At 53.4% G+C, this 23,156-nt stretch overlaps 5 protein-coding genes across 5 annotated transcripts; 1 reads left to right on the plus strand and 4 right to left on the minus strand.

Annotated features, from left to right (window-relative positions):
* Nucleotides 1-1,050: 1,050 nt before the first annotated feature.
* Nucleotides 1,051-1,997, minus strand: KD926_011694 (uncharacterized protein; the record flags this gene model as incomplete). The annotated part of the gene is made up of 3 exons (XM_053096213.1): nt 1,051-1,808; nt 1,883-1,901; nt 1,956-1,997. 3 exons carry the CDS (start codon nt 1,995-1,997, stop codon nt 1,051-1,053), a joined length of 819 nt encoding a protein of 272 aa, XP_052959705.1.
* Nucleotides 1,998-2,704: 707 nt separating this feature from the next.
* KD926_011695 (type I polyketide synthase) lies at nt 2,705-11,100 on the plus strand (the record flags this gene model as incomplete). Its single annotated transcript, XM_053096214.1, has 12 exons — nt 2,705-2,887; nt 2,954-3,367; nt 3,428-4,021; nt 4,086-4,136; nt 4,190-4,775; nt 4,833-4,986; nt 5,034-6,042; nt 6,108-7,745; nt 7,799-7,860; nt 7,925-9,782; nt 9,850-10,170; nt 10,240-11,100. The coding sequence occupies 12 exons, from the start codon at nt 2,705-2,707 to the stop codon at nt 11,098-11,100; spliced, it is 7,731 nt and encodes a 2,576-aa protein (XP_052959706.1).
* Nucleotides 11,101-11,437: 337 nt separating this feature from the next.
* KD926_011696 (uncharacterized protein) lies at nt 11,438-12,433 on the minus strand (the record flags this gene model as incomplete). Its single annotated transcript, XM_053096215.1, has 1 exon — nt 11,438-12,433. One exon carries the CDS (start codon nt 12,431-12,433, stop codon nt 11,438-11,440), a length of 996 nt encoding a protein of 331 aa, XP_052959707.1.
* A 2,126-nt stretch (nt 12,434-14,559) lies between these two features.
* KD926_011697 (WD40 repeat domain-containing protein) lies at nt 14,560-17,006 on the minus strand (the record flags this gene model as incomplete). Its single annotated transcript, XM_053096216.1, has 2 exons — nt 14,560-15,995; nt 16,049-17,006. 2 exons carry the CDS (start codon nt 17,004-17,006, stop codon nt 14,560-14,562), a joined length of 2,394 nt encoding a protein of 797 aa, XP_052959708.1.
* A 1,368-nt stretch (nt 17,007-18,374) lies between these two features.
* chsF (chitin synthase CHS3) lies at nt 18,375-22,064 on the minus strand (the record flags this gene model as incomplete). Its single annotated transcript, XM_053096217.1, has 3 exons — nt 18,375-18,457; nt 18,514-19,319; nt 19,375-22,064. The coding sequence occupies 3 exons, from the start codon at nt 22,062-22,064 to the stop codon at nt 18,375-18,377; spliced, it is 3,579 nt and encodes a 1,192-aa protein (XP_052959709.1).
* Nucleotides 22,065-23,156: the final 1,092 nt, after the last annotated feature.

The raw sequence follows: 23,156 nt of genomic DNA on the forward strand, positions 1-23,156 counted from the left end.
TCGCCGACGGAGATCATTTACGTAATGGCGTGGGGAAAGGGCTAGGGCTCCGTTTCATGGAGAATGTGGCGAGGGCGATCTGGCGGAGAAGATGTTATCGGTGTACGGTGTGCGGAGTACTCCGTAGGAATAGGAATCTGATAGCTGAGCTGTGAGGGGTTCGGTAACATCATAGCACGGTATCTAGCATGAGCGATCGTGCAAATCAATCAATGAGAGAGTGATGTGTTGGCAATGGAGAGGGCAGGCCCGCCCAAGACGATCCATTCCAACCCCGCCGATCTTCCGCGTTCTGGAAGAAAAGTTTGCCACGAAATCGTCGGAGTACTCCAATCGGGGGGAGGGCACAGGGCCAGGGTCTCCCGAATAGCAGTCGCTTTCATTCGCCGGAAGTATTGAAACCTTTTATATATCCTGAATATCTCCGGAGAGGATGAAGCCGTGGGGGCGATAACTGGTACCTCCAGCCCTGTCTCGGAATGGTTAGCACCGCGAAGGCCAAGACAGGCAGGACAGGACAAGGACAATCTCCCAATGCCGTCCGTTGCTGATCTCTGCTCCGTAGTTACTCTGAAGAATTCACTTGCAGATTCCACTCCGTGCAGAAAGTCCAGTCCAGAAGGCCAGAAGACGCGGCCGACAAGGGCTGTCAGACGGTGGCACTGGCTTATGTATTCTTAGCCAGCGCCATCGGACCAGGACTGACGGCGCCAAGCGAGCCACATCCCCACTCTGTTGCAGTTTTCTAGCGACTAGAGACGAATCGATAGATGGCGCGACACCAGGCCAGAGTATATTACTCCTGAAGGATTAGTTAGATTACTTGGGGCGGGAGAACGGAGCCCGCTGTCTCTCCTGACTGGCTGTTCGGGATATCCGTCTATTATTGCTATTATTGGGCTACAGGTTACAACCCTAACTTCCTAAGGGACGGAGTACGGAGTACGGTGGACGGTGTGCTAACTGTTCGGAGAGAAAAATCAAAACCTTGACTGCGCCCCTCTTTTTTCTTTTTCTTTTTTTCTTTTTTTTTTTTTTTTTTTTTCCCTTTTACCTGACTCGGTCCAAAGTTGCTTTCACCGCGTCCACCAATGCCATGAGATCATCCCCGTCTGCGGGCACCGCATGTCCAACCCTGTGAATCACCTGCTGGTTGACCTCCTGCGCACACAACTGCGACAGGGGCGGGCCCATGCCCGGATAATCCTCATCGTGGGTGGCCCAGCAATTCACGACGGGAATCTCGATGCGAGGAGCAGGCCGGTCGCACAAACTCGGCGTGATCAATTCGACGCGCCCCCTTTTCAGTGCCTCCCAGGCAAAGGGCAGACCGCCGCAGAGGAAAACCGCGCACCGGAAGGGCGGCAGCCGAGGCAGATGGGTCGAAGGATCCACATCGCCCATCGGACACGGACTTGGAGTGGGACGGGATCCGTGTGTCTGTTCTGTTTGTTGTGTTTCCGTCGGACGGGTGTTGAGTGTTTGTGGCACTGTCACTGTCACTACGGACTCTGACTCTGTCCGTCTCGGCATTTGGGTCTGACTCTGTGCGATGATCAGCGTGGCAGCCAATACAGCGCCTTGCGAGAAGCCGATCACCCCGTCAAACGGCCCATGGGTGTCGATGTACTGCGCCAGATCGACCACGGCCCCGAGGATGCTGGCGGCTGATTCGTCAAAGTAGGAGAAACTCTCCACCTCGTCGCCGAAGACTTCGCGAATGCCTCGTGCGGGTGGCCAGAGCACCGCGCCGTCGATGAAGTCGAACTCGTGGCTGTCCGTCGCGTCTAGGTGGTATCGTAGAGAGGCTAACGTGGTGGGGTTAGATTGATCCTAGAGTCGGGGAGGAAAAAAAAAAAAAAAAAAAGGTAATAAATCTAACCGATTTGTGTTTTGAGGACCTGTGGTTATGAATCAGGGGAATTCTGGTAGGCCATGTGGGAGAGACATCTTACATCGCTGCTCGTCCCTTGGCCATGTAAACAGAGGAAACGCATGGTTTTGAGGGGATGGAGGGGGATGTCCGAGACCGAGGAAGTACTCCGTAGTGGCAGTGGCACCCAAGATCAAAGAAATCAAGATTCCAGCAATGGATTAGGCACTGAATACGTAAAGGAAGTGAAATTAAAGTGAAAATCACCGAGCCCTGCAGGACAAACCGGCTGTGGTCTGGCAACACTCGCATATCGTCACTGGGCCATGTGGGATTGAATCATTAATAAAAAGCCGCCAGGGGGGGGGTAGTATCGCTTAAAAAGTGAAAAAACCCAGTCACTAACAGCAGTAGTTGCGAGACTAAGAGTGGGCGGTGCTTGTGTTAAACTTCCCATTTCTTCCGAACCAGGAATCTCCCCGACCCGCGACCTCCGTCCAACTCTCACAGTCACTGGTCTGTCACTTGTCAGTGCATCCGACACTTGTTGACAATCACGGTCGGACGACTTCCATTCACTCCAATGTCCCAAGGAGGTTAGAGATCCCGGCGAAGGGGCCCCTTCATCTTTTAGTTCGACCCTTTCATCTACGCGATTAACTTACTTATACTCCGTATTCCCGTTCCCAGGCCACGCGACCCCCCGGTCGGTCGCTAGTTTAGTCGCTTCTGCCAGGGTATCCTTGGGGGTTTTCCCCCCTGTCGTTTTTGACGTTCTATTTTTATTATTGACCATCCTAATTTTCGTATTACTGTTTAATTTTCCTCACGATGCAGACCGACGACGATCCGATCGCCGTGGTCGGCTTCTCGTTGAGATTCCCTCAGGATGCTGACACCACCGAGTCCTTCTGGGACATGCTCAGCCAGGGCGAAAATGCCATGACCGACTTCCCCTCCACCAAGTTCAACATCGACGCCTTCGAAGGTCGCAAGAATGCCATGAACGGCACGGTTTGTCCTTCCCCAATCCCCTCGGAAATGTTGAGACCATATCACCTGACTGATGACCCCCCGTAGATGCCGCTGCGAGGAGGCCATTTCCTCAATGGAGACCTGAGCCTCTTCGATGCCCCCTTCTTCTCTATCACCCCGGCGGAGGCTAAAGCTATGGACCCTCAGCAGCGCATCATGCTGGAAACGTCATATCGCGCGCTAGAAAATAGCGGCATTCCCATCACCAAGTGTCACGGGAGTAGGACGTCCGTGTATACCGCCACCTTCACGGATGACTACAAGAGCGTGCTCATGGATGCGCCGGATAACCTACCCAAATGCGCCGCGACGGGCCTGTCGGGTTCCATGCTCGCCAATCGCATCAGCTGGTTCTACGACTTCAAGGGTCCGAGCATGAATCTGGACTCCGCGTGTTCGAGCAGTTTGAGCGCGCTGCATATCGCGTGTGGCGATTTACATAATGGTACTTCGCAAATGGTATGAGAACATGATCCCGGGATAGTGAATGAATTAGCTAATGAATTTCACCTCATCCAGGCCCTGGTCGGTGGCTGCAACCTCGTCTTCCACCCGGACTTCATGCTCATCATGTCCAACATGGGCTTCCTATCCAGCGACAGCCGCTGTCAGAGTTTCGACCACAAAGCCAACGGCTACGCCCGCGGCGACGGGTTCGGCGTCGTGGTGCTGAAGAAGCTCTCGGCGGCGGTCAAAGATGGCGACACGATTCGTGCCGTGATCCGCGCCACGGGCCTGAACCAGGACGGCCGCACGTCTGGCGGAATCACGCAGCCGAGTGGCGCGGCGCAGCAGGCGCTGATCGAGGAGACGTTTGCGCGCGCGCAGCTGGACATGCGGTCGGTGCGGTTCTTCGAGGCGCATGGCACCGGCACGGCACTGGGAGATCCGACGGAGGCGGGGGCGATTGGGAGATCGTTCCGGGAATTCCGGTCGGAGGAGGAGCCGTTGTATGTCGGGGCTGTGAAGTCGAATATTGGGCATTTGGAAGGAGGGAGTGGAATGGCCGGGTTGTTGAAGACGATCCTTATGCTAGAGAGGGGTGTGGTTTTGCCGAATGCGGGATTAGAGAAGGTTAATCCGAGGATTGATACGAAGGATTTAAGAATTCGGGTGAGGATTTGTGGCCATTCGTGGTTCTAACTGTGGGGGATTAAAAGCTGATATATCTGTTTAGTTCCCGACGGTCTCGATGCCATGGCCGAATTCAGGCTTGAGACGTGCTTGCGTGAGTGGCGGTTTACCCCATTCGGGAGAGGACATATTGCTCACGATCAACAGGTCAACTCCTTTGGATTCGGAGGTTCCAACGCCGTGGTCGTTCTTGACGACGCGCTACATTACCTGGAGGAGCGTGGGATGGACGGGCTCCACCGCACGACAGACATCGAAGACATTGAGCAGGAACGCCCCTCTAAGAAACCGCGACTGGAAGGCCCATCACGATCAACGGACACGGACACTTCTCAACCGCCCCGGCTATTGGTGTGGTCTGCGGCCGATGAAACGACGCTCAACACGACGCTGGACTCATTCACCAATTTTGTCCGTCCCGGAAAGAGACAAGCATCTTCGACGTCGCTCATCTCCGATATGGCATATACGCTCACTGCCAAACGAACGAATCACGCCTGGCGCTCGTACGCAGTTGCAGGGAATAGTGAGGATCTCGGGTCGCTGGAGAAATGGACCGCGAAACCGACAAAAGCGACCAGCGAGCCGGGATCGCTAGCTTTTGTCTTTACGGGTCAGGGCGCACAGTATCCGACGATGGGCCATGGGCTGCTGGCATTCCCATTCTTCCAATCCCGTTTGATGGAAATCGAGAAGATCATGTGTGATCTAGGATATAGCTGCTCTTTGCGAGGTAGGCTAACATCCAATAACTGGGCAAAAACTGGAGGCCGCTGACTGATTAACGCAGAATTCCTCTCGAATCCCTCGTCGCCTGTGAATCAACCGGAACACAGTCAGACGGTGACGACTGCAATTCAGATTGCGATCGTCGACTTCCTGAAGTCTGTGGACGTTGTCCCGGCGGCGGTTGTGGGCCACTCATCTGGAGAGGTTGCGGCAGCGTATGTCTTCTTCCGTGACGATATACCACAAGCTAACTGTAGAATAGGTACTGTGCAGGTGTCATCAGCGACGTAACAGCACTAACGATTGCCTTCCACCGAGGTCGTCTCGCGCAGAAACTCCCCAAACTTCACTCCGCGTCACAGGGCATGCTTGCGGTGGCGATGAGCGAGACAGACATCAAACCCTTCATCGATAGACTGAGCGAGCATATCGAAACACCTCGAGTCCAGATCGGCTGCCACAACAGTCCCCAGAGTCTCACGCTAACCGGAGATGCCGACCAACTCTCGCTCATCAAAGGATGGCTCGAAGAGGGCAAGCATTTTTGTCGAAAGCTTCGAGTCAACGTCGCATATCATTCCGTTTTCATGGAAGCCGTCAAAGAGGAATACCGACTCGCACTGAGCCATATCGACAAGGACCCCGTGCAACGCGATCTAATCCCCATGATCTCCAGCGTGACAGGCACTATCGCCCGGCCGCGCATGCTGTGTGATCCTGACTACTGGGTGCAGAATCTCGTCTCCCAAGTCCGCTTCTCGCCCGCAGTGTCTCTTCTGGCCGTTCAATCGGGCAAACCGCCGCGAAAGCAACTCACTTCGAAGAAACCGCAGACGCTGTCGGGCATCAATATGCTCGTTGAGATCGGCCCCCACTCCACCCTGCAGGGCCCGTTGAAGGAGATTCTCACCAAGGCGCGCGCTCAGGATCGTATCAATTATACAGCGACCTTGTCCCGGCAGAAAGACGCCTCCAGGGCGATACTGGAAGCCTTAGGACGCCTCTGGGGCTTCGGACATCCGGTCAATCTACTCAAGGCCAATTGTATTGACAGCGCAGTACCGAGGCCTGTGCGGACAGATCTCCCGGAATATCCGTTCAACCACTCTAGGAGTTACTGGTTTGAAGATCGACTGAGTTCTGCGTTCCGATTCCGAAAGCATGCTCCCCACGAGCTGCTGGGTACATTGACGCTCGATTCGAATACGCAGGATGCGCGCTGGCGTAACATCATTGATCTCGAGAAACTTCCGTGGTTGGAGGATCATCAGGTAAACCTTCACTTCGAGGGCTGGTCCCCCTTTTTGTACAGGATCGAAAATTGACAATGAAACAGATCAGCGGTGACATTCTCCTCCCTGGTGCAGCGATGCTCTCCATGGCGATCGAAGCCGTCCGGCAATTTTCAAGCGGTAGCGACATCACTATCACAGGCTTCGACATCCGCGACATCCACTTCCTCAACGCCCTCCAAGTCCCACCCACTAGTCCAGGACTCGAAACCCAAGTATCCCTGACCAAGCAAGAAACCAGCAGGCCCGATGTCCAACCCTGGTACAAATTCCGCATCCTCACCTACACGTCCGAATGGCTGGAACACTGCAATGGCTCCATCCGAGCGCAAGTAGCACCACAGGAAATCAACCCAGCCCGATACAACGCCGAGCTCCTATCCATCATCAACAGCTGCACCGAAGACGCCCAGATCACCCGCGTCTACAACTCCATTCGCGACAACGGCGTCAACTACGGTCCCATCTTCCAGACCCTGAGCGACGTGCAGATCGACAAGAATGGCGCCGCCGTGGCGCACGTTCGCCCGTTCTCCAATGACGCACGGGTTATCGAGTCAGCGAACGTCGATCTCAAACCGTATGTGATGCATCCATCGGTTCTGGATGGATTATTCCAACTGGTCTTCCCGGCTCTGAATGAAGGAGGCGCGCGCGATATCCCAGCTATGGTGCCCTCGTATGTCCGGAAGCTGTTCATCTCCGCGGACGCCTCCTCGTCTGGACAAAGTGCGCCACTGCAAGCGAGTACTCGATCCGCACTTCACGGTTTCCGCGGGACCGTATCAAACGTCGTCGCGATGTCGGAAGCCGGCGATAAAGTGCTGTCGTATATGGAGGGGTATCGGACGACGTTCGTCTCGCAGACTGAGAGCCTTGAGTCGTCCGACGACAAGGACAGACATCTGCTGAGCTATTTGAAATGGCAGCCCGATGTCACGCTGATGGATAACGAGCAACTTGCGCAGTTCTGCGCACAAGCAACGCCAAAGCCGGAGACTGTTCTTTCCGGGTTTGATAGCCGTCTCGCGCTCCTCATGCGGTCTTACGTGCACGAAATTCAAGAGGCCCTTCACCCGTCCTGGCCGGATGGTATTCCCAAGCAACTTGCTGGATACATCGCAGAAGACACTAATGGGAAGGACGGCGAGAACGCAATCATGCGCCCGAAGACGAACGGCATCCACGATCCCAGCACCCGCGTAGCCCTGGAAGAGGAAATCAGAGCCGCCAACAAGACCGGAGAGTTCTACGTTTCGCGAGGACAGCAGCTTTTGACCTTCCTTCAGCAAGGCCCGACGTTCTCGCCCCCCGAGATCCAGGAGTCCCAGGATGACATCATTCAGGGGTATCTGAACGAACGACTGGCAAGCGAGCATCTCGGAAAGCCATTGGAGGCGTACTTGTCTGCTCTAGCGCACAAGAACCCGCTCATGAAGATCCTGGACATCGGCGGCGGCTGGCAGGATACTGCCCCCTGCGCAGAGATTCTCTCCAAATCTGGCCAGGCCCTGTGGGCTCAGTATGACTACACGGAACGAGGCCCAGAAGATCTGAAGAGGGCGGAGGAACGGCTCTCGAGCTTGTCTGACAGTGTCCAATTCCAGACCCTCGATATCGAGAACGATCCTGTCGATCAGGGATTTGGCGAGGGCTCTTATGATATCGTCGTTGCGACTTCAGTGAGTAGACTTTGCCTCTGTCTTGTGGCACGAAACTAACTATTCTATTCTAGGTTCTGCACTCGTCGCCCCATCTCAGTAACGCACTCAAAAATATCCGAAGACTTCTCAAACCGTAAGTCCAACCCAATGTTTCCAAGTTACCAGATTAGAGCGTGACTTATAACTGATTAAAACAGAGGCGGTCATCTCATCCTCTTCGGCGTCATCGCATCCCCTCAATTGAGAACCGTTCTCGCAACGACCCTGCTCTCAACATGGGGCCGAGCCCCTAATTCCGGTCGTCCCCGGGGCGGGTCCTACACCAAGGAGAGTCTACATCGACACTTGACAGAAAGCGCCTACAACGGTCTCGACTTCATTATCCCCGGCTCTTCTGAATACTCCGATACGAGCTTCGTCATTGCGTCGGCGAACGACCCAGCACCGCGTCCTAAAGAAGAGCTTCCTTCGCGACTAGCCATTCTCACAGACGGAACCACCTCCTCGCAACAGGCCTTCGCTGCGCAATTGAAGACTCACATTGAGACGACAGCGAAAGAAGTGCAAGTCGACGTCTATCCGTTTTCCGAGTTCGTGACCACTGCCGCCGCGCACGACCGGTTCTGCATCTCGCTTCTCGAATACGAGCAACCGTTCTTCCAGGATATTGGGTCCGAGGATTTTGATCGGTTGAAGACCGCGCTGTCAATCACGGACGCGATTCTTTGGGTGACCAGGGACGGAAAACAATCTGATAGTCCGCAGTTTCATCTCGTGGATGGGTTCTCGCGCTCGTTGCGCTCGGAGAACGGCACGCTGAAGTTCGTGCGACTAGCCCTAGACGGCGGGCTGGGCAAGAAACTCGATGATGGACTGGGGTCGGTGATGACGATTCTTCGGCAGGCGAATAGCTCGGCGCTGGATGAGATGGAGTTTGAGTATGAGGAGAGAGACGGGTTCCTGCAAATCCCTCGTGTGGTGCAGGCGCCGGACATGAATAAGATCCACGAGGCGAAGATCACGCCGTTCCAGGAACAGGAGGTCCAGGTGGGTGATATGCCTCTAACGGCGGTGATGAAGACGCCAGGGATTATCAACAGCATTGGGTATGAAGAAACTCAGGATTCCGATGCCGATGGATCTTTGGAGTGGGATGAGATTCTGATCGAGGTCCAAGCTGTTGGCGTCACCGCTGAAGACTACAATATCGCCTTGGGTCAGAATACCGAGGAGGCTATCTTCTCGGAGTGCGCTGGAATCGTCAGGCAGGTTGGGTCGGACAGCGGGTTCACCGTCGGGGACAATGTCTTTGCCAGAGTCCCCGGTGCTTGTACTACGGGGCTGAAATGCAAGGCATCCTGTGCTGCGCGTCTGCCGGCGGGATCCGTGTCGTTCCTTGAGGCTGCAGCCCTTCCCACGGCCGGTGTGACCGCATTGCATGCGTTGACCGGCGTGACTAATCTTTCCGGCGGCGAGACCGTCCTCGTGCATCACGCCGCCAGCGCTGTCGGACAAATCGCGGTGCAGATCGCCCAGCACCTCGGAGTAAGGATCATTGCCACGGTCGACACGGAGGAAGAATCCACGCTATTGCGAGAAACCTACCAGATCAACGCCGACTGTGTACTGTCTAGACATGACCCCGAGCTCCCCCAGCAGATTGCAGCTCTGACTTCGCGCGGCGTTGACGTTGCACTCAACTTCGAGCAAGGTGATGACCTCGATCACTGTATTGAGGCCCTCGCGCCTTTTGGTCGACTCGTCAATGTCGGACTGGCGCGCAATATGCCATCCGACCATTTGGTGGAAGAGATGGCCACGAAATGCATCACCAATTCAATATTCACTGTTTCGAGTTTGCAGCACCTTCGACCGTCGTTGGTCCAGAAACACCTCGAGACCCTTGCGTCATTAATCTCTAGTGGAACCATCAAAGCCGTAGCTCCCTTGTTGGCTTTCCCTGCAGCTCAGCTCGGCCAGGCCCTGCAACACTTCCAGAAGGGACATAACATGGGCAAGGTCGTCGTTGATCTGCGTCCGAAGCAGTCTGTGATTGTAAGTATCCTTCTGCTCCCACTCAACTTTCTTTCTACCTTCCGACATCTAATGCATTATCATCCAGGCTCGTGTCCGCAACCGCCCATCCTACACCTTCGACACCAACGCAACCTACGTGATCGCAGGAGGCTTCGGCGGCCTTGGCCGCAACGTCTGCCGCTGGATGGTCAGCAGAGGCGCGAGGAACCTGATGATTCTTTCGCGCTCCGGCGTTCGGACTCAGTCGTCTAAGCAACTCATTGCGGAGCTGACGGCCTCGGGCGCCTCTATCCAAGCCCCAGCCTGCGACATCACGCAAGCCGAAGATCTCCAGCGAGTTCTGGCGGAGTACGGTGCAAACATGCCGCCTATTCGGGGCTGTATTCAATGCACCATGGTGTTACGGGTATGCTCACCATCTCCTCTCCCACATTCCCTATTAGAGAAACAACGAAGCTAACAACCCCCCGTCCAGGACGCCATCTTCACCAACATGACCCACTCGGACTTCATCACCGGCACGCACCCGAAAACCCACGGCTCCTGGAACCTCCACTCCCAGCTCCCCTCAGGCATGGACTTCTTCGTTCTCTTCTCTTCCGTCGGCGGCATCCTCGGCGCCACCAGCCAAGCGAACTACTGCGCCGGCAACACGTACAAAGACGCCCTGGCGCGCTACCGCACGCGACTCGGCGAAAAGGCCATCTCCATCGACCTTGGCATGATGGTCTCCGAAGGCGTAGTCGCCGAGACAGACGGCATGCTGGACTCGCTGCGCCGACTCGGCTACTTCAAGGACGTCAACCCGACAGACCTCCTCGCTCTTCTGGATCACTACTGCGACCCGATTCGACCGGTACCATCCTCGGAGTCACATGAAGCGCAGATCGTCGTGGGTATCGAGAACCCAGCCGGCATGGCACACAAGGGCCTCGAAGTCCCACATTGGATGTCACGGCCGTTTTTCAAACACTTCCAACTCATTCAAGCCGCGGGACAGTCGTCACCAGACGGCAGCGGGAAGAACTCGCAGCAGCAACCTGATGCGCAGAGCATCTTACAACAAACTGCCTCGGTCGAGGAAGCCGGCGCACATATTGCAGAATGGCTCGTCAAGAAACTTTCGCAGATCCTAGGCATCCCTGTGGCGGAGATTAGTCTGCAGAAACCCATCCACGTGAATGGGATTAATTCGTTGGTGGCGGTGGAGTTGCGCAATTGGTTCGAGAAGCGGATGGGGGCGGATATTGCGGTGTTTGAGATCTTGGGGAGTATGGCGATTACGCAGTTGGGGTTGTATGCGGCGGAGAAGAGCAGGTTTCGACAGGGGAGTTAGGTTGGGGGCTTATGTGTGTATGATTACGTGGGAGGGTGGGGGGTCGTTTTTGCTTGATAGCGTTCTGCTGATTGTTTTGCATTTTCAATTTCATTGTATTTCGATACTTTTGAGTTAGGGCTTGACTTCATAGGAGCATGACACTGCATACATCTATCATACAAATATCCAGTCTTACATGTACATTCACTCTACGCAAGCTCCACGACAGAACACACAGAACACGGTTGATAAGTAAAAAGTGAACTCCATCATTCTATACCCATAACTCCATATATACAAACATATCCTCATAACCTCACACTCCCATCCCTCCCCAACATTATCCCCAACCCAATCACCAAGGAACATCCTCCCCCGTCGCCATCCTCATCTGACCCGGATGTTGTTGCACATAATCCTCGATATCCAAATACGCCGCCAACACACTCTCCTCATCCGCGTACTCCCCACTACTGAGTCCATAAATGATTCCATCCACACCGGCCTCGCCGAGCATCTTCTTCACCATCCAGCCCTCCCCCTCATCTGTCGTCCAGGACATCACGGACCCAATCTGTCCGCCTTCACGAGCTTGACTGCCCTGTTTCAAGACAGAGCAGACCCCCTCATCGTCATCGTCATCGTCATCACAAGACCCAAACCCCTCCTCCGTCAAATCCACAGCCCCGTAATCCATAACCCTCTGCTTCGCATCCACATTCGTATCAAGTCCCTCAAACCACCCCTTCACATCCCCAACCCTCCCACTCAACACAACCGCCTCCCTCTCTTTCAACTCCGCGCTAATAACACTGAACCCCCTGCTACTCTCCTGCGCATAAAACCCATACAGCACGGCGATGCCGTTCTCAAGTAACAACTCCCTCGCAAGGTCCCGTAACGCTTCGATGGAACAGGCCCGGGAGGGGTCACATTCGTCGGGATTCTTGATGTCCAGCCACACGAAGGAGATGTTTGAGCTGGAGCTGGCGGAGGCGATGGCGGTGAAGAGGTTTGAGGCGGTCGAGCGGGCGCTGCAGAGCGTGTTGTCGTGGTCGGCGTACCAGCCGTATTTGTGGGCTGTGAGGTCGATTTCGAGGGCGTTGGCGCCGTGCGAGAGGGCTGCGTTTAGGGAATCGGTGGTGAGGACGCGGTGCGCGATGGCGTAGATGGGGCGGGGAGAGGATGTTGGTGTTGATGTTGAGGAGGAGGTAAAGGAGGAGAATGTGGTGGTTGAGGGGGAGAGCGAGGTCATGAATGTAGATGCTGTTGTTTGAGCGGATGCCGCTGTGTTCGAGAGGGTGAGGGAGAGGAGGAGAGGGAGGAGGTTTTTGACAGTGTGGAGCTTCATATCGAATGGTAGATTCTTATAGTATATCAATATAAAAAATGATATAGTATACTATTGACAATCGAGCACGTCTTCAGCAAGATAACCTTCTCAACCATTCCACAACCCCCTTTATAGATAGTAATCATGAACACCCCAACCAGCACTACCACTAAACACAGGCACACATATTTCGCTCCTCCCTCGACCCCATTTCGCCCCATCTACCCATGCAACGCAACAGTGTGGGCTAATTCCATCGTGCACGTAGTAGCGTAGCGTACAACACCATAGACAGTATACGTCAACAACATACCCTCAGCTAAGTAAGCGGAGCAAGCCCAAAGAAAAACCAGACACTAGACACTAGACAGTACTCCGACTATGGATTGAGTCTTATGATGGGGCTACTGGGGCTAGATGTAGTTCTTTTCTGTCCACGTCAATGGAGATTGGATGACCACTACTATTCAGAATAGTCCTGGTGGTCCACAGTGTAAGGACGTCCTACTCGGCAGATATGCACGGGAGGATGTGATGGGGCTAACGTTCAAACGTATACACTATGTTTATTTATTGCGGAAGTAAATATTTCTACGAAATCGTATAAGAGGGAAAAATTCGAACCCGCAGACTGCAGAGTCTACGTACTCGGAGGTGGCTTTCCCGACTACGTACGCACGCCTCGGGAAGTGTCCGTGGGTTGATAAAATTTCAACACCCACATAAACCCAGAGGCACATCAAGTAGACAAGGTAAGGTAACCCTAGATATTGGCCTTCAAGTTTCAACATATCCAACTTGAACATAAACTAATGTAGGATTTTATCTGAAGGAATACATAACCAGGTAGATAAATAGTTGCCTTATGTCTACGGGCCAAGAAGTCGATATACAGGACGATTTAGGAAATGATCCATCCAGGTATCCTGTCCTACTAACATAAGTATAGTATAGGTTCGGGGCCAGAGAGTGAAACCAGCCTTGACTCGATCAGACCCCATCAATAAGAGTAGACTCGTGATCCCAGTGTATATACAGGGTGATAACGATAGTTACTGTTCGGTAGGTAGAGATCAAGAGATGCGGAAAAGATCGACATGAAAATAGTCCTAGTCCCCCAACCCACCATTGCGATCGACAAACCATTTACTCGATTCAGATCAGACATTATGAACCGATCAGGCATCGCAATAAATGAAACTCGACGGGCTCGTCCAAAAGAAGGCAGACATACTGTGTACGGAGTATGTACGGACGACCGGCTCAAAAGAGCAGAACTTGTCATGCGCCTCGGACTGGATTCGGACTGGATCCGGTCGGAATTACTCGATCGATCCTTTTATGCTATGATGTCTTATGCGTAGGACGTTACTCCGTACTGCGCCTCCGTAGGGCATTCGGGAAAGATCCACTCCACTTCTCTCTCTACCTCTTAAGGTGTGCGGAGTACGCTTAGTTTGACCGTTTGACCGTTTGACCGTGTCTTTTGGCTTTTGGCTTTTGGATGCTGAGCCCGGATTGAGGGAGATGGACAAGTCGATTCGTATTTATCGTGTCAAGTAGTTGGAAAGCATGAAATGGTGGCGGAACCCTTTTTATTTTCACTGACTTCTTTTCTTTTTGCCACTTTTTTCACTCTCCGGAACACAGTCCGAGTATAGACTAACTAGCGAATAGACTAGAGTGAAGAACCACAGACAAGTTCCACAGCGCAACGCAAGTTCGCAACGTAATCTATCAATATCAATCAATCTAATCTCCACGCCACTATCTATTAAATTTAGATCTGAGGTCGTTGACCGATGACAATAATCACCTTATGTCAGTTCTGAGTGGGACGAGCAATGTTGCTTTGGATGGTTGCGTGACCGGATATATATCCATGATCTTTGTTTTTCTTAGTCTCACCAAACTCTTCACACTCACAATTTCTTGACAGATAAAAGAGTACCTTAATTCCTACATTCGATATAGCAAACAGAAAAAGAACATTCAATGGTATGAGTATGTTATGGTATCACCGCTAAAATGTTAAATCAATCATCCTCCCATGAAAATGCAATGAACAGAAAGGAAAAGTGCAAGTGGCAGGACATATGCCATCAAGAACAATGCGACAAAATTAAAAATCCGATGTCACAATCCTACAATATAAAGGCTTCGTGCTCCTCGTCGCTCATGTTCCGCCAGAAGCGCATCTGTCGTTCGCGTTCGCTCAACATGCATCGCTCGTCTTCGGCCAGCTCCGACTCCCGCAGCCACTCGTTCGGTAGATCGCGCACCCCGTATCGCTGCCCCCATTGTCGTCGCTCGTACTGCATGAACCCGCCGAAATGCTCGTCCGCGTTGGCCACCCAGATCGTGCCGCCGTCCGCCGAAAAGTCCGCCCCGCCGATCTCGCCGAAGAAATCCTGCACTTGACGCGTCTGGTAGGTCTGCGCGTTGACGATGCAGATCCGGTCCGCTGGTTCGCAGAGCATCAACGTCCGCGGTCCACCGCCCACCGGTGAGAACCGCAGGGACCGGTATCCCGCCACGTCTGACTCGATCTTCTCCAGCGGTCGCCACGTGCGTGCGTCCCAGATGATGGCCGTCTTGTCCTGGTTGCTGGTGGCGATGTGTCGCATGTCCGGGGACCAGGCGCAGGCGAACCCAAAATCGCGGTGTCCCCGCAGCGGGTGCACCGGTCGCCCCGAGTCCGCCTCCACAACCCAAGCGTCCGGCGAGTCGCCAATGACCACGCGCAGTCGCCCGTCGGGAGACGTGGCCGTGCAGTTGATGGCACGCGACAACTCGTGGTCCGCAACGAAGGTGTTGGTCTCGCAGTCCAGCACCCGCAGATGCCGGTCGTTTGACGCAAAGATCCCCATCGGCGCTCGATTCGTTCGACTCGGCACAACATCGATGTGGTTGGTAATTCCGTTGGGATCTTGAGTGACAAACCCTGAAGCTCCAATGCCCTCGGCGCCCGACGAGCGCAGAGCATACTCCCCCATGAAGCCTCCCGCAATGGCCACCTCGTGCGCGGACTTCATGGAGGAAATTTTGACCGGTCCCTGGAACCCGGTCTCCACCGACGGCCGGGACAGGTCGATCAAGCACGTTAAATCGTCGTAGGCGGGAATCCACGAATACAGTTTGGATTCTTGTGCGAAATGTACCGTGTTGTAGGCAGCAACCGACATTAGATTACGCAGCTGGAAATGTTCGATGGTGGTCCTGCATCGCGTGTGCATGGATTTCTCCCGGAAGAAAAACTCCTCCTGAGGAAGTTTGATTCCGTGTCGATGGCTGGAATACTCCAAATTGTGATAGGACTTGTACCATTGGTCTCGCAGGTTTCGTGCGTCCGAACGTTTGACCCGTAATGCTTCCCACCAGGGAATCTGCTGAATGTCATAAAAGTCCCCACCATATGCAGTCGGTCGCACGATCTTTTGCGGAGGGTTCCAGCCGATGATGTTGGCGAGAGGGTTGGGCGGTAATGGTGCCGGAGCCATAGGAAGGCTGGGAATCGCCGCGATAGAAGAATGAACCCATTGGGAAATGAATTGGTCAATGTTGAAATTTCTCTCATGGACTGTTGGAAATCGTTAGCTGTAGCGCGATGATACGTAACCTAGAGGTCCATACTAGTTCCTTGCACAACGGAGGGCGCGACGTGAGGAGCCGTCGGGTCTTCTCCATCCGAAAAGTAGTTGTGATCGTCGTGGGCGGGAACGGCCGCATCTTCCGTGAACTGCGAATTGAAACCTTGATCCATGCCTCGATAGAAATCGTCGAAATCCACCTCGGATAGCGGGGTTGGTCCGAGACGAGCTGGAGAGTCGTTGATGTATTCCTCGCCGTATGTGCCACCGGCACCATCGTCCGAATCCGACTTTTGCGCATCGTCCAGATCGTTGCCTTGGAGTGATGGTCCATTTGGTATTGCCTCTTCATAAACCCCCTCGTAGTCGCCAAACAGTCCTTGGACCTCTTCGTCCTCGCTATCCTCACTATCCTCCGAGATGGTCGACATATTCTCATCCATGGCGACATTTTCGATCAGCTGATGCACTAGACCGTCAAGGCCGACATGCGCGCCATGAGGACCAAGCGGAACGCCGCCCAGGTCGGACAGAGCATCCGTCATCTCGGAATCTGACATGTACAACTCAGTTGGCGGGGACGATGAGGATATCCCTGCGGTTGGTTCGTGGTGGGCCCCTCCCGGTCGAAAGTACTCCTCGCGTTCGATAACCGCATTGACTACTTCCGATACCGAGAGAAAATTCGGTTCGTTGCTGGTGGCATTCGGATACTGCGAGACTGCCATTAGGGCGGAGATGCCCGCGTCCGTCGTGTCGAAGTTCCCGTCCAAAGTCACGCCACCACCGCCACCACCCGCTGGGCCAGGACTAGAGGGAAGGTGCGAATCATCTAAGGTCGGCGGGGTTGATACTTCGTCGTGGGCAGAAAGCGAGAAAGACCGGCGCGACTGCCTTATATCCGCCCCGTTCTGATGCGACGGGCCAGAAACCGTGGAGGGGCGATCACCAGGATGAAAAGATGGTGACCAGGGGGGATCCGATTCACTCCGATCAGGCATTCCGGTCAAGTTGTCAATCGAAGGCGAACTGGCTCGCCCGGCGGCGCAAGGGGCGGGTGCAAATACCCAGTTGAACACAAGGCCAGTCAAATGCGACCGTATGAAAAGTGATGGCGGAAGGTGATTGGCACCCTAGGGCTACACAAAGGACAAGATAGCAAGGCGTGTCCACGTTTTTTTTCCTTTCTTCTTCGAATCGGGAACAGAGATCTTGGCCCTGCACGTGGTGGTCACCCCGCAGCATTCGTCGCCCACCAACCCCCACGCGGATCGAAACAACAAGTCGACCAATTTGGGGCTAGAATGCTAGGAAGCCCAGTAGCAACCAGTCGGAACCTGAATCCTGCGGCTCTGTGTGAGTGGAAAAGACGTCGCACTATGGATGCAGTTATCCGGGGATCAGAGACACGGGAAGGAGGGGGTGGTTGATGTGGCAATATGGTCGGGTCAGGAAGAACGAGGCGATAAGCCACATTTCATTCGGTCGGTCGCAAAAATCAATGGAAAAACAGAAAGGCACGGAAAGGAGTGGAGGGACAGCAAGGGGGATATATAGGAGGAATGAACTAAAGACCAAAGACGGAAGAGGGGAAGAGGGGAGAGAAAGAGAGAGCTTTACGTTGCAGAAGCCGCAAGTAGCCCCAAGTCGGGGACGTGAGGTTGCCTTTTTAAGCGGCACAAAGTACTTGAAGTGGAACAGATGAGGCTGCAAGAAACCGAGTCAGGAGGAACTCGTGGGAAAAGGGCGACGCAGATTGGAAGCCATACCGAATCACTGGAGGACGCCTTAGTCAGACTTTGGAGGGGGAGAACGTGGGCGGGTCACATGAAGAGATGGCAAGATGGAACAGAGACATGAAATCAATAATATATCAACCCATCAACCCATCCAGCAGGTCGGGTGAATAATCTTAGTCAGAGGAAAGCTAAGCGCTGAACGAAGTGGAAACTGCACGAGGATCCAAAGGGAAGAAGGAGGAGAAGAAGCCGGAAAGAACAATCGCCTTGACGGGGGATGTGTCAGCCACACACATGACCTGCCAAGCCTGCGCCGGTGACAGGAATTAATTATGTTCAGTAGGTCAATAACTCATTCGATCGTTATTCAGTTCGTAACTATCCTAACTATATCGCTTGTTGGCTTGCGCTGGAAAGGGTCATGAAAAAAAAAAAAAAATAATAATAATCAACGCTGCGGACAAATACATAGAAAGTAGAATAATTACAGCTCTCGGGCAATAATATACTATACGGCGATCGAAACCGCCTTCCCCCAAAAAAGCAAATAAAGGAAACATCAACCAGTCGTAAGCCGTCGAAGTAAGAAGAAAAGAAAAAGCAATATACAAGTTCAGATCACAATCAGGACTAGTAATCCGAGTATGGTTCGTAATGCGACGGATATCCTCCGCCCGAGGGTTGCCCCCATCCAGCCATCCTCATTCGACGGTCTAAATCACAAGTTAGCGATTGTCACTCTTTAAAACCAATCCCTCAAGACACGTACCTTTTTCGAAATCTCTCCATCGTTTCATCGTAATCTTGCTGCTGTCAAACTCGCCCTCACCCGCCTCGTGGCCCTTGTCCTTCTCGCCCGCCGTCTTCCGCGTGTCTCCCCAACTGAAGTCGTCGAACTTCCAGAACGAGTAGGTGGGGAGAACAAAGTTCCATATGGGCAGCGAGATAAGGTAGATCAGCATCCATAAAACATACACCAGCCGATGGGCGGTCACAACGATGAGAACACCCGGAAGTCCCAGAATCAGGGCCAGCAGAACCAGGGGCATGACCTGCACCGGCTTGTTGACGATGGAAGAAATCACCACGTAAAAGGTAAAGGAGATGGCGGCAGGGAGCACAAGGGTTCCGACCAGTTCAATGAAAATCACAAACTGCATGCTGAAGCAGAAAGTTCCGCAGAGGTCGCGGACCAGAACAAGTTCCATCAGGTTGTGAACGGTACTATTGATCCAACGACGCCGCTGGGACAGAAGCACCATGAACTTGTCCGGGACCTGCGTTTTACAGACAGCCTGGGGTACAAAAATCTGCTTCCGCTTGGGAAACGTCCGAAGCATCAAGGTGGACAGATATCGATCTTCACCCAGCAGCAGCAGATTCTTCTTGTGAAGCGTATCTACCACGTTCTCCGAATAATGTTCCACCACGTCCGGGTTGGCAAGAATAGGAACCCAATAGTTTTGGCCTCCTTTGGGTGCTTTGATACGGTACATGGAGAAGCAACCGGGCAAACAAGTGACACCACCAAAGACCGACTCGAACGATTTGGCTTGATGGTGAGAAATGAAATATCTGCCAGAAAAACATTAGCTCCGCAAGGAAAGTGTCTCGTTAAGATCAAACTTACTCAAACACTTGAATCATCGTTACCCAGCTGTCCGTCTTGTTGGCAATCTTGGTCTCTCCGCACAGGCCCATAACCTCGGGATCCTTGACCATCGCGGAAACCATATGCGTCAAACTGTCCGGGAAGACCTTGGTATCGGCATCAACCATGAGCACAACCTCATAGAAGTCTGGTGGGATCCCGGTGACATTCCAGAGACCGTTGAACATCTCAAACTCCAATTCCGTCATTCGCTCGTCAAACATGACTTTCTGGAGGAAGGACATGAGGATAATTTGACTGTCTCGTTTGCCTCGGTTCCCGGCCTTCGACTGACTTGCTTCTGCAGGTGTCCCGCTCTTGACGACAATCATCATCGGAACACGTTGCTGTTTTTCGGTCGGGATGATCGACGTGTCTCCGTAGTCATAAAAGCCAGCGTACACCTTGGCCATGTTGTGACGTTTGGAGCCTGTGGCTACCGCAACGTACGAGAATCCCTGCACCTCATCAAATGGAACGACGGGGTCTCGCATCATGCGCAAAACAATCTCCGGGGTTGAATATTCCTCGCCTTTACCCTTGATCATACCGTCACAAATAACAACGATAGTCTTGTGGCTGTTCGGGTAATCGGTGGTAGCGATGGAGTCCAACGTAGTGCGGATTCCATCCTCGCCTTCGGAGTAACAAGTAACCAAGCACATGGCATGGGCCAGAGGATATCCGTAGGGCTGCCAGTCAGGTGGAGGCTGGGGAACAACCGCTTCGTGGATGTATCCGGCAGCTCCGAGGCCCTCCGACTCCGCGATAGCATGAGAGTAGCGCGAGTCCCGTACCAAACTAGTCCGACTGGTAGTAGGGTTTTGCCGTGAAGCATCTGCGCTCAGGGTACCCCCACTACTGTTGTGGCTTAGTTTATACATCGAGTTGCCGCTGGGTATCAACCGGGAGGTCGAATTTTGACTCGCCATCGTGACATATTGAGGACGCTGCTTTCCACCATTGCTCACGGTGTACGGGCTGGAAAAGCGAGAGGTGGTCGGCAGAAAGCTGGCTCTCTTGCTTGCACGGTCTGCTATAGGATCCGTAATACGAGGACCAGGTCGATAGATATCATTCGACCAGTCTTCAATCTGCTGGTGGCGGGTTTTGGGATCGGAGCTCATGCTCGTTTTCTGTGCGGCAAAGCGAGGGGCCAGGAACCACTGGAAAAGCAGGGCGAAGGCGAATTTAACGACGACAATAGACAGGATGAAAATCAATGAGACATAGAGAACAACTTTGGACGCGATACAACCGACCGTGTCGGTGTCGATACTTCCTACTTTCACGATCTGAGACAAGCACTTGCCGATCTTCTTGTCCTCTCCGCTCTGTAGATAGTAAGTCAAGTCGACTCCGCGCACATCCGAATTCTCACGCAGCTCATCGAATTTGGACGGGTATTTGACCTGCGAAGTATCGAGCCACTGCAAGAGATCGAGGTCAAGAACGTTGCCAGAATACACCACCAGGTTTCGACTCTTGTTCCTCGTGTCCTCCCAGGTAAAATACACATCGCCTGAGCCTTTGAGACTGTAGAATGATTTTCTAGCCTCCCCAGATGTGTGACAGGCCCATCCTTTGTAGTAGGACTCGGTATAATTTGGCTTCGACGACCCGTCCTGGTTAAACGGCGCGCAGGGAAAGTACCAGCCCAGCTCGCCTTTAGAATTCGTCGGGATATCCGAATCTTTGGTTCTTGTGATGAGTCCTTTGCAGGCCCCATTGACCTGCTGGAAGAAGAAACTTCCGTCCTGTCCGCCGTACTTGTGAGGCAGGTCGTAGAGAACATTAGTATCCGGAGGGATACCGGTGGCGGTCGGATGGGTCGATTTAGACAAGTCGTAGGCCGTGCCATGGAAAATCATGTAGCCGCTGCTCACTTTATTGATCTTGAGTCGAGTGGGCGGTGTTCCACACACGGTGGCCGTGAAACCGAACGTTAGGAAACCGACAAACGCCGCAATGAGCAGAATGATACTGATGAGACCGATCTTCTCACGCCATGCACTCCGCTGCGCCTTCTGCGGCATCCCGAAGCATCGCATGATGCAGTCAGGCGCCCAAAACGTGATGATAGCGCAGTAAGTGGTCCAAAGACTAGGAGGTCGAACCTGCTCCATAGCCCTTTGTCGCTCTCGCTCCGCTGCCTCCGCTCTCTTGGAGATCTTCCGCGTGTGTCGCCTCTTTTTCGTCCGTTTTCGGCTGGGCACCCGCTCCATCGGTTTGTTGACATTTCCGTACATGCCATCTTTGGTCTTGTATTCCACGCTGCGGGAGCTGGGGGTATCGGCTTGGTCATCATCTTCCATTAGAGGCTCATGCCCCGTCGTCGAAGGCTGCGTCGGCATGTTCTGGGATCGCTGGCGATAGTGGTAGTTGGGGTGGGATTGGTCGACTCGGGTGCGTTCCGGTTTCACGAAGCTCTTTTTGCGTCTGAGGTCCTCGCCCGCATCAACCCTCTCTTCATCATAATCCTTCTTCCTCCGAGAGCTATTCGAGCGATGGCGGCGGTGGTGGTGGCGATGGGACGCAGGCGGACTCGAAAGCGATTCATTCTGGGCGCCGGTCTCGGTATCTCGTCTTCGGCGTCGCGAGGACTCGCGGAAGGCGGAGTGTTCATCTCGTCGTGGGGAGGCCTTCCCCGGCCGCTGAGGCAAAGACATGGTCCTACTGTCGGTAGGGGAAGTCAGCAAAAGAACCAGCAACTTCTACTTTCGCTCAAAGAACATACCCTTAGTTCTGCGCGACCATCAAGTATGAGAATAAATATTGTACAGTTGTTTGATTTCTATAATGGCATAAGCGACGATGCCGATGCGATGAGCTGCAGCGCGGTTGATGCGGCGGGAATTCTTCGTTTCCGGCTCAGTGTGATGCTCTCTTTGAACTTCGTGTGGGCGTTAACAGGATTTGGCAATTCGGTCAGGATGCGAAATTAACGGCCGGCAGAGTGAAGCTGAGCGATCGCGCAAAATGGCGTGGTCTAAGACTGGACGAGGTGAGATGGCGAAAACAAACGCTTTGCAGACAAGAGTGCGAAGAAATAAAGCGAGCGACTAGAGTGGAGAGGCAGCTAGTCAAATATCATGAGGAGAAATCATCAACAGGCAAGCGATGCGCCCAACGGATAATTTCGACAACGTTTCGCAGGAGGGAAAGGGAGAAGAAGAGAAGGAAGTGAACATCAGCAGGATAGAGGAGCGGAGTAGCTGGAGCGGGCGAGGACGATGCCTGCCTAGTGCGTACCTAGTAACCTGGCAGTGATAAAGCGATGGGTACCTGAAAAACAATCACCTGCCGAACTGAGTATTTTATTTGCACGGGCGAGATGTGATTTGCCCTCGGCTGCAGGGGCATTCTCCGTAGACCGTAGAAAAAAATTTCCTCCACATGCACCGAATAGCACCTCTCTCATTCGGAGTTATCTACTGTACGTACATGCACGGGAGGAATGCCACCGATCGGAGGAATCGAGAGAGTCGAGAAGGCACTACTCCGTACTGAATGTCCACAACAAAGGAGGCAAATAATGGTATAATTACGTCTAGTGTACTTGGACAGGATCCATGTGCCTCGTCGCTAGGGGCAATCGGTCGGGCTAGATCCCCTCCCCACCAATCGAAGTCACTCGGCCGGACTCACGGATCATTTAAAAGGTTCGGGCCCCGGTCAATTCCCTTCGCCTGATTGGATACTGTTCCGCATCCATGCATGCTATCCCACATCAGGCTAGCCACTCAATTCATCAGGCCAAT

This window comes from Aspergillus affinis, assembly GCF_023601865.1.
Source record: "Aspergillus affinis strain CMG 70 chromosome Unknown NODE_9_length_501208_cov_87_169129, whole genome shotgun sequence".
Classification (NCBI taxonomy): domain Eukaryota; kingdom Fungi; phylum Ascomycota; class Eurotiomycetes; order Eurotiales; family Aspergillaceae; genus Aspergillus; species Aspergillus affinis.